Source organism: Chinchilla lanigera, unplaced genomic scaffold (assembly GCF_000276665.1).
Source record: "Chinchilla lanigera isolate Chin_1 unplaced genomic scaffold, ChiLan1.0 scaffold00085, whole genome shotgun sequence".
Lineage (NCBI taxonomy): Eukaryota > Metazoa > Chordata > Mammalia > Rodentia > Chinchillidae > Chinchilla > Chinchilla lanigera.
The window spans coordinates 9254007-9264684 of NW_004955486.1; the positions used below are offsets into that span (position 1 = coordinate 9254007).

Below are 10678 nucleotides of genomic sequence, written 5' to 3' on the forward strand. Positions count from 1 at the left end.
TTTCAGGCTAGTCTTGAACTCACTTTATAGCCCAGGCTGGCCTGGAACTCAAAATGATCCTCCTGCCTCAGCCTCTTGAGTGCTAGGATTACAGGTGTGCACCACCACAGCCAGTTTGATTCTTACACTCTTCATCTGAGTCTTAAAATGACTTACATTTTAGAGCTAACATAACTTTTTAGTTGGTTTTTTTTTGTCTTAGTTTTTTTGTTATTTATTTTTGCTTGTTTTTCTTTTAAGAAATCTTTTGAAATGATGGTTTTATTTCAGAGGAGAGGAAGATGATTCTCTGGCTATCAAACCACCCCAGCAAATGTCTCGGAAAGAAAAGGCCCATCACAGGAAGGATGAAAAGAGAAAAGAAAAGCGTAGGCATCGTAGCCATTCAGCAGAAGGGGGTAAAGAAAGAAGTCTTTGTTTTCTTGGATGTCATTATTATATCCTTCATGATCTTTCTTCTGCAGAGCGTAGTTAAGAGAAGAAGTACAATTGTAGCTAAAAGCACTGTTTATTGTAGATCATTTGAGATAACTATATTACTTTGCTTTTTTGTATTTTTCTCCTTATCATATTATTTTAGATTAGTGTGTCTGTATATAAAGTTATCATAACTGTATAAGTATAAGAAAAAAACACCCCACTAGAAATGAGTATTTTGTGAAGTCCAGTTTAATGGCTTTAGCTTGATTAGTGGTTTGATCTCATGCTCGTACAGGAGATTCTTAGGAGCCAGACATGGAGGGACAAACCTGCAGTCTCAGGACTGTGAGACTGAGGCTGGAGGATCATAAATTTAAGCCCAACCTGGGCAACTTGGGAGACTGTCTCAAAATAAAAAGTGCTGTGGAAAAAAAATAATTTAAAAAATAAAGGTTCGTATTGGTACTGGGAAAACTAGCTCTGGGGCGTGGTTTAAATCTCATTATTATAAATGAAGTTGGTAATTAAATAGCTTTCTGTTTTTGGTTTTTGTTTCCTTTTTGTGCGTAGTACTGGGGTTTTTTTTTTTTTTTTGTCTTCAAATTAGCTTTCTTGTTTAATTTGCATTTCTCTGTTTAGTACTGGGGATTGAACCCAGTGTCTTCACACTGAGCTACATCCCCAGTCCTTTTTATGTTTTTATTTTTGAGATAAGGCCTCCCCATTGCCCAGGTGCGGTTCAAATTTAACTATCTTTTTGCCTCAGCCTTCCAAAGTGCTGGAATTACAGGTGTGGGTCACCGTCCCCCAGGCTTCTTTGGTTTTGCGACTGATCGTTTTCATCAACTTTGAAAGGTTGAATGAAGGTAGTTTATTTATTTTTGTGGTTTTTGAGACAGGGTCTCACTATGCAGTTCAAGCTGGTCTTGAGTTCACTCTGTAGCCCAGGCTGGTCCTGAACTCACAACAGTCCTCCCTCCTGCCTCAGCCTCCTGAGTGCTGGGATTACAGATGTACGCCACCACACCTGGTCTACATTGTAGTTTATTTAGATTAGATAATTAAGAAGATGAAAATGCAATTCTGTTTAGTGATAACCACAGAGTTTTCATAATTGGAATCTTATTGCATATAGTTTTATGTCTTTTTCTTTTTTAAAAAAATTGATTTATGATTATTAAGAACCGAACATGAAAATGAATCTTTATTTTCAGTTACCACCTACCAGTGAGAAAATTAGGCTTGTAATTTAGCTCTTAACACAGGTGAACTAGGAGGCAAATTCACATCTACAAATTCAACTAATGGCCCAAGTGTTTCAAGTTAAGGCTCTCTCAAAAGCTTGCAGCGTATTAGCTGTTACTGTGGTTCTCTAGTGACTACGGCTGACATCAAGTGGAATTTATGAAGTATTTTCATTTTTATTTAGCTTTAGGTGTTCATTTTTGTGAAGTGGTAATAGCAGGTGTTTTCTATAGTGTGTTGCTTGAAACCAAGAGATTGATAAATGTGTTAGATGTTGCAAAATTAGTTAAATACTGGAGAGAACTTACTGTTTCTCTAAGTCACTGTGTGAGTGTTCTTTGGTTAATGTTGGAGTTTTGGAAGCGAGGCCTCTATGTATGACACTGGTTACTGCTCCTCAGGGAAGCACGCCAGAGTGAAAGAGAAGGAACGGGAACACGAACGTCGGAAGCGTCACCGAGAGGAGCAGGACAAAGCCCGCCGCGAGTGGGAGAGACAGAAGCGGCGGGAGATGGCAAGGGAGCACTCGAGGAGAGAGCGGTGAGGCCTGGCCCTGTGCGGAGCACCTGTGTCTGTGTTGGGTCCGCCAGAAGGGCGGGAGAGCGGAGATTAGTGTGACAGCAGGCCTGGTACAGAAGTGGACAGAGGAGTTTGAACTGTAGACCCTGGGTGCTGTTACAGGGTCATCCCAGAGCATAAGGGGTTTACTGCATCTGGCAGATGGGTGAGTGTGAATTGACAGAGAGGGTAACTGAGGGCTCAGGTCTCTGTGTTGGTGCCTGCCCACCGGAGGAGCCGAAAAGGTCGGCACTCATTCAGTGTGATGGGTCGGGAGCCAGGGTTTAGCAGGCCAGGCCCCAGGTGGAGATCCAGGCAGGAAGAAGGGAAGGTTGAGGCCAGATGTGGGGCACAGGCCTAGGAAGGGAGTTGAGTGATCTCTGAACCTCAGAACCTACAGTGTCTGGAGGGGAGGTGTTTCCCTCTGGGAGGGACATGAGGGTTGCATGTGGTCAGATGTGGGCTGTTTTCAAGTTGTGGTAGTCAGATCTTCCAGAGAGAGTCAGCCGAGGCCACTTGTGTGATCCTGACACAGAACCGGTGCTGCAGGTGGTCTGTGTTTGACAAATTCATTACCTGTCCAGGACCCATGGAAATGGATTGCTTTAGGTTCTCTGAGTCACATCAGAAATAGGTTTCAGTTCTTTCAAACAAAAATGAACAGAATAATGAGACTGCCAAGGTCTTGGAATAGTCCGGGAGCTAAGTCACCACCCTGGGTTCCTCTCTCAGCTCAGACTTGCGGGAAAGGGTGCAAGTTTAGCCCAGCTCTGTTGTCTGCAGCCCAGGCCAAGTTCTGTGCATGGGTTACCTCTGTGTGTTGGGGTCACATCCAGGAAAGGTGGGGAGCTAGCCTGCTGGGTGGAGGGACATGTCTGGAGAGGAGACCACAGGTGTTTGCTGTTCCCAGCACCCATTCTGAGTAGTGGGGAGAGTCTGCCAATCCCAAGTGCTGGGCCCTTGTTTTGGGGCAGAAGGGAGCCACTGAGGCTCAGTGGCATGGGCTCAGGCCGGCGGGGAGCCTGAGGTTCATTGGTAGTGTGCACCGCCAGGCCGAGTGACTCTGTCCCATGGGGTGCTTGGAATGGGAGCGGAGGTTGATAGGTGAAGTCAGGCTTCCAAAAAAGCAGCTGTAAAGCTGTACAGATTGATAAACACAACTAGATTTGTGCTTGGGAAACCACAGTGCTGTGGGAGAGCATGGCAGGAAAGGGCCATCTGGCCTGACAGTCGTCTGACCCATCTCAGTCCACCATAGCTCCCCGCTGCCCCTGCTGTCATCAGCGATATCCCTGCTCTGCAGGCTCTGCTAGTGTGAAGTCGCAGGCATGGTGGGGACTTATGGCAGACACCCAAGCTACCCTATGCCAGTCCCAAGGATGCGCTCTGAGCAGGCCCCAGGCATCTTGCAGCCAGAGCTCAGAGTTTGCTGTGCTATGCACATGGGCATCGCTGCAGGGAGGCCAAGGAGTTGGCTCCCATTCAGCTGTGCAGGTGCCATGGCCAGCAAGCTGCATGACCAGGGTCCCAGGAGAAAATGGAAAAAGATACTTTTGCAAACAGTGGCTGAAAAGCCCCCCTATTTGATGGCAGCACCATATATTTACATTTGCCAGTAGCTAGGTGGACCTGTAGCAGGGGACTGGAGTTCCTGCAGCCAGGGAACTGCTCTGTGCACTGGAACAGCTTGGCGGAAGCCGGAGGCACTGGCACGAGACTGGCAAGCTGGTGCTAAAGCTCAACCAGGAATGTAGCTCTTCTCGGAATGTGAAGGGGAACAAAGACATTTCCAGTGAACAAAGATTGATGGGACCTGTTGCTAGCAAACCTGTCTTGGAAGAATTGCTAAAGGACCTCACGCTGAGTGGACATGAGGCCAGGCACATGGAGCTGCAGGGAGGGAAGAGATGCTCTGAAGTGGCCAGTGCAGCTTAAGCAGGGTTGTGCAAGTGAGGTTTGGTGCAGGTCTTCAGTTACTGTAGCTCTGTGCTGTTGCAGGGTGTAAGGTACACATGGCCGGCGGAGACCAGAAGAGTGCTTCAGTGTTTTTTGTTTCTTTTGCAGTACTGGCGGTTGAACCCTGGGGTGCTACCCTGGAGCTACATTCCCAGGTTGTCTTATTCTGAGACTATCTTGCTGAGGGGTCCAAACTTGCAATCCTCTTGCATCAGCCTCCAGGGTAGCTGGGGTTACAGGCCTGTGCCTCTGACCTGGCTAGTTAATATTAATCTTATCAGATGGGTATTGCACTTTCTAGACCAACCATTAAAAAATGCTTTTTTTAAAATAGCACGTGTAAAAAAAGTAGTATGCATAACAGGAATTAAAATGATACGCTAAATGTACGTATTTAAAATAAAAAGAAGGAACTAACTTCAGTGTGGGACTCTAGAATCCCAGAATGCTTGGCCCAGGTCCCTAGCAAGACTCCACATACACTACACTTGACATCAGTGCAGTGCTGTGCCCTGGCTGGCACCGCTCCGCTCTCCGTCCTGTATGGGCTGACCCTCACCTTGCGGTGCTTTGGGCTCCAGGATGTGAATGATCCCCTCTGACAGTGCAGGTCTGGCTTCACTGTCTGGATGTCTGCAGTGCAGCCAGCTGCAGTTATCCTCTGCTTCTGCTGTTTCCAGGCAGCTTGCCCTTGCCCTGTGCAAGGCCACACTGTCTCAGGCTGGCGTGGGAGGCAGCCAGGCCACCTGCACAGGAGTCCACTGGGAGGATTTGCCCCCTTTTCCCAAACTCCTATCTCCTTTGTTCCACTGCTGCCCTTCCTCATCATTTTTGTCTTGTTTTGTTTTGTGAGACAGGCTCCCAGCGTGTGGTTCAGGCTGGTCTCAAACTCACTGTGTAGCCCAAACTGGCCTTGAACTCATGGCAGTCCTCCTCCCTCAGCCTCCTGAGTGCTGGGATAACAGGCGTGCGCCACCATGGCCAGTGAGTTTCTGTTTTTTGAGACAGGGTCTCATTGTATATCATGGGCTGGGTTCAAATTCACGATCCTCCTGTCTCAGCCTGTGGAGTGCTGGCAGGTCACAATTGTGCGCCACTGTGCCTGGGTCAGATCGGCTGCGTTTACATTGATGTTGGGTTCTTGCCTGGACATAGAGCAGTTTTGCTCTTGTGATGGAGCTGTCAACAGTGGCATACACCGCCCAACAGAGCAGGATGTGTGTACTTTGCTAGCCCTGCTTCGTTCTGTGCCTCTGCAGCTGCTGCTGGGGGCTGTGCATGCATCCTCTCTGAGGAGCTTTTGTGGAGTGGCTGCCACAGGCTGTTTCCAAGCTGAGCAGAGGCTCTGGGCAGGTGGCCTGGCGTGGTGGGGATGATGGCTGGCATTCATTTCTTCCAGGGACCGCCTGGAGCAGTTAGAGAGAAAACGGGAGCGAGAGCGCAAGATGAGGGAGCAGCAGAAGGAGCAGCGGGAGCAGAAGGAGCGCGAGCGGAGGGCGGAGGAGCGGCGCAAGGAGCGCGAGGCCCGCAGGGAAGGTACGGATGTGGGGCCTGGCGGCCCTGTAGTGCCAGGCTATGCCCAGCCACGTGCGCGCCCATGCGAGAGATGGCTGCTTAGCCCCTGTGCACTCTGGTCCTCCTTTTTCTTCCTTTTCAAAAAAATTATGGGCAAATACACATGACACAAACCTGCCTTTCCTAGTTCCAAGTGTGCATGCAGTGGCGGTGAGCACGCCTGTGATTGTACAGCCGTCTCCACGTGGACTCCAAAACTCTTCCCCTCTTGTGAAGCTGGAGACTTGCCTGTTGAAGGCACTTTCTTAGTTTTTGTCTTGAGACAGCATCTTTGGTTTTTCTTTTTGAGACAGGGTCTTGCTTTGTAGCTCAGGCTCACCAAACTTGTGGTGATCCTCCTGCCTCAGCCTTCCAAGTGCTGGGATTATAGGCATGTGCCACCATGGCTGATTTGAGACAGAGTCTTGATGAGTCACTGAATTCTCAAAGCTAGGCTTGAACTTGTGATCCTCCTGCCTCAGCCTTCTGTTCTGCTTTCTGTTGATAGGAATCTGGCTCCTCTGGTTGCCTCCTGAGTGGAACCACACAGTTCTGTCAACACAAAGTTGCAGGGTCTTTCTACTTCGTAGCTAGCGCCAGGATTTCTTTCCTTTCGAAGGTTAACTGAGAGTGGTGTCCTGCTTCTGGCGTTTGCTGTTTGTTTTCTACAGGCTTTTCCATTTTTTTGTCACCTTCCCATAGCAAAAGGTCTGTCTTCCTTCTCCAGTTTTCTGTGGCCGCTCTTCGTTTGTGGTTTGCTGGTGGCATGTCCGCGTTTCAGCCGCGTCTCCGCTGTGCGTGTTCTGTGTCCAGGTCCCTGGGAGAGCGTTATCAGCACACTGATCTGGGTCGAGACCAGCTTTGCTTCGGCGGTGTGTGGCACTCTGCTCTCTTCGTCTCCGAGTGGTTGATGACCCCGGATCACATGGGACGCCTTGTGCCCATGAACATGAGCTGGTAACTCGGCAAACGTAGCTGCTGTTCACTCAGTGCCCGCGGGAAGTGGTTTGCCTGTGGGTCTGCTGTGGCTTGGGCTCCGTGCTCTCGGCACTTGTCTTCATAGAGCTCTTTTTCCTTTCTCCTGCTGTGCTGCCATGGAACCCAGGAACCTGACCCTTACCTGCATCTCCAGCTCTTCGTATTCAGTTATTTTCAGGGCAGGGTCTTGCCGCTTGCCCAGGCAGGCCCTGTCCGTTTCCTTGTATGGCTGCGGCTTGACGTTCCGTCTCCCTGGCTGTCAGCAGCAGGTGGGCCAGATGGTGGTGAGGCCTGCGGCTCTTGCTCATGTGGGAGCAGCTTGACTTCACGCTCCCTTCCCAGGAACGTTTTGCCAGGTGGAGGGTTTTGACAGAGTTTTTCAGTGCTTTGAACTCATGAGCTCCTGTCTCCGACCTCCCAGCTTCTGCAGCATCTCCTGACAATCTTGGCTATCACCTTACTCTGTTGCTTTCGAGAGTCTCTGTCTTTGGACAGTTTTTTGGCTTTTGTTTGTGGCTAGTACGTGTCGATGCAGAAGGAGCACGTTTGTCACAGGTGGTTGGTATAGTAACGTACCACATCCCAGTCCTTCTTACGTCCTCTCCCCTCCGTCCCTTGATCACCTTCCCATAGCAAAAGGTCTGTCTTCCTGGTTCCTGTCTTTATTTTGCTCTTTAGTTTTCTTATATTTTGGGTTATCATATAAGAGAAACCATGTGATATTTAACCTTCTGTATTTATTTTCCTTCACATTATGGTCTTTCATTTGTTTTGTTTTGTTTTGTTTTGGCTTTTTTGAGACAGGGTCTCGCTATGCAGTGCAGACTGGCCTTGAGATCACTCTGTAGTCCAGGCTGGCCTCGAACTCAAAACAGTCCTCCTGTCTCAGCCTTCCCAGTGCGGGGACTACAGGCATGCGCCACCACACCTGGCCCACATTATGGTGGGTTTTTGTTTTTTTTGTTTGTTTGTTTGTTTGTCTCTTGAGTTAGGGTTTCACTATGCAGCTCAGTCTGGCCTTGAACTCAGTTTGTAGTCCAGGCAGGCCTCAAATTCACAGTGATCCTCCTTCCCTCAGCTGGGATTACAGGCATGCACTACCGTGCCTGGCCCACATTATGGTTTTAAGACCCATCAATGTTCCCACAAATGACTCAGATTTATCTTTGTTTATGGCTGAGTAGTACTCCATAGCATATAAATGCATTTTCTTTATGCATTCATTTGTTGATAGGTATATAGGCTATTTTTGAGATTAGCTGTAGTGAGTTGTGCTGCTATAAACATGAGTGTGCATGTGTTATTGTTTGGTTTTTTTTTGTTTGTTTGTTTTTCTTCCGGTACCAGGAATCGAACTCACGATGTTGTGCTTGCCAGGCGGGCTGCTCAGCTAAATCCTCAGTCCCTTTATTGTTGTAATGCGGTGTCTTGATTCTTGGGAAGACCCCTAGAAGGGGAATGGCTGGGTCAAATGGAACTTACTTTCTTCCTTCCTTCCTTCCTTCCTTCCTTCCTTCCTTCCTTCCTTCCTTCCTTCCTTCCTTCCTTCCTTCCTTTTTTTGCGGGGGTACCAGGAATCGAACTCATGACCTTGTGCTTGCCAGCCAGGTGCTGTGCTGCTGAGCTATATCCCCAGCCCTGAAATGGAACTTCAGATTGTACTTTTTTTAGGAATCTGTAGTTGTACTGGTTTACATTTTTGCCGACAACGTAGAAGGCTTCGTTTCCCTTGGATAGTTTCCATTGCAGTGTATCTCATACAGGTTCTGAGTTCATCCTACATGGAATTTGTTGAGGTTTTGAATGTTAGTATTCATATCTTCCAAAGTTTCTAGTAGTGGTTTCTTCAGATATGTTCTGCCCCTCCCCTCCACTGTCCTTCCTGGATGTCCAGGATGATAGGTGGTCCTTTTGCTGGTGTGCTTTGGGTCCTGCTGGCTCCGTGTCCTTTTCCACTTTTCTTTACATCCCTCAGATGAGGTGGTGTCCATTGTCCTGCCTGAAGCCCTTCCTGTAGGCTGCGTCCAGGACCGTGTGTGTCAGCTTGAGAGCTTTCAGGGTCTTTGGTTTCCTGTCTCTGTTGAGATTTCTGCAGCATCTTTCTTTAGTTCTTCGGACATGTTTGACAGTTGTTTTTAAAGTCTTACTTTGTCTCTGTTTATATGAAGGCAGTTCATTGTCAGCTGGAGGAGTCCTGGTCACAGACGGTTCTGTACAAGGGATGGGGTGGGCAAGGGCACCGAGGGTCCCTAGGCCTCATGGGTGTGGACACCGCTAAGCCCACGGCCAGTGACCTCTCTCACTTCCCTGTTGAGCCTCAGGGCCATTTGTTTTCTTCTTCGTGTTATTTAAATGGGATTGGAACCCAGGCCTGGTGGCCACCGAGGCCAGTGCCCTGCTCCCAGGCTGCTGCAGCCTGCTGTGCCTCTCCCCACTGAGAGTGCCCTCAGGGCTTCTCAGGGAGTTTCTGTGTGTGTTTGTGTGTTTGTGCAGCACAGGGGTCTGTGCTGGACAGCAGCACCTTTGGACAGTCTTTGCTGGTTCTTGAATGACTTGATCTTTTGTTGGAAACCAGAGGATGTCCCTGCAGGGCTTGTGCTGCTGCTGCTGCTGCTGCTGCTGCTACAGGGACTATGATGCTGTCTGCTGAGGTCACCTAGCCGTGTCACCAGGGCTGTGTCCTCAGGGCCATGTCCCCTGTCCCACATCCTCTGGGCCATCTAAGCCTACACTTGCCCATGTAGGTGCTTCTTGTTTTCCCGTATGACACCGTAAATGTCTGGGTTCCAGTGAGGAAGAAGAGAAATGGAGGCAGGGAAGCCCTGTGAAGCCTCTCCTGGGAGGCCTGCTAGCCAGAGAGGGTGAGGCAGGAACAGCGCAGCCTCTGCCTGGCGTGACCCCACGTAGCGGCTGAGCGCAGATCCCTGGGGACCAAGACAGAGCCCTTGGCGCCCTGGTCCTACACGCTGCTCCAGGCGCTTGTGCTTAGCTGCCTGCGCTCCCCAGCACTTGTCGGCCGGGGGGAGGTGGTGGCGGGCTGCTGTACAGAGTGAATGAGTTGCTTCCAGGCTTGCCTGGAGCTTGCGCCCTGCAGTGGGCTTAGAGTTCCATACTGTCCTCCAGTCGGACTCTGCCATTGCAGCTGCTGTGGGGGGTGGGTCCGACTCCAGGGCTGCTTCCTGTGCTGTCTACCCAGAACCTCTCCTCTCCTTCCTCTGTGATTGGTGAGGTCAGGCTGGAAGGTCCCCTGGATCCTCAGGGGTTGCCCCCAGCCTTCAGGTTGGAGCTTTTCTCCCTGAGCTGCGTGCCCCAGGTAGCTGTGCATTAGCGCTGCATGTGCACTGCCTGGTGTGCGTGTGAGACCCAGCGCCATCTCTTCTCTGCCCTATGCTCCAGTCTCTGCACACCACCGCACCCTGAGGGAGGACCACGGCGACAAGGGGAAAGCCAGCCACTGGAGCCGCAGCCCCGTGCGGCCACCGCGGGAGCGCTTCGAGCTAGGGGATGGCCGGAAGCCAGGTAGGCCAGAGATCATTCTTGGAGGTTTGGACTGCACAGCGTGTGTCTGTAACAGGAGTAAAGGGAGACCCCCAGCTAAGTAGACTCTGTCACAGTAAAATGACATGCAGGTACTTGCTGCCTCCAACCTAACCTGGACATTTGTTGCTAGACATTTGGGAGTTGCTTTTCCAGTTAAATGTGGGTGGATAGCTGGGCGTGGTGGTGGACACCTGCAATTCCAGCCTGTAATCCCAGCACTCAGGAGGTTGAGGCAGGAGGGTTGCTGCCAGCCTGAACTACATAGTGAGACCCTGTCTCAAAAAAGTGGGTGGATGACCTGTTTTTCTTAATAGTAAAGCTGATTAGTATGCGAGGGGTACTTCTAACTTTTGGGTGTAGGGGCTGGGGATTTAGCTCAGTGGCAAAAGCGCCTGCCTGGCAAGCGCAAGGTCATGAGTTCGGTTCC

General features: G+C 49.9%; 1 protein-coding gene across 1 annotated transcript in view; it reads left to right on the forward strand.

The window, feature by feature from the left end:
• Cdk11b (cyclin-dependent kinase 11B) overlaps window positions 1–10678 on the forward strand; it is a gene marked incomplete in the record, with an annotated part of 18977 nt that overhangs the window by 2765 nt on the left and 5534 nt on the right. Inside the window, 4 exon segments of the mRNA XM_005404200.2 lie at window positions 271–398; window positions 2067–2205; window positions 5579–5715; window positions 10108–10230. Of these exon segments, the coding sequence (XP_005404257.1) occupies window positions 271–398; window positions 2067–2205; window positions 5579–5715; window positions 10108–10230 (527 nt within the window).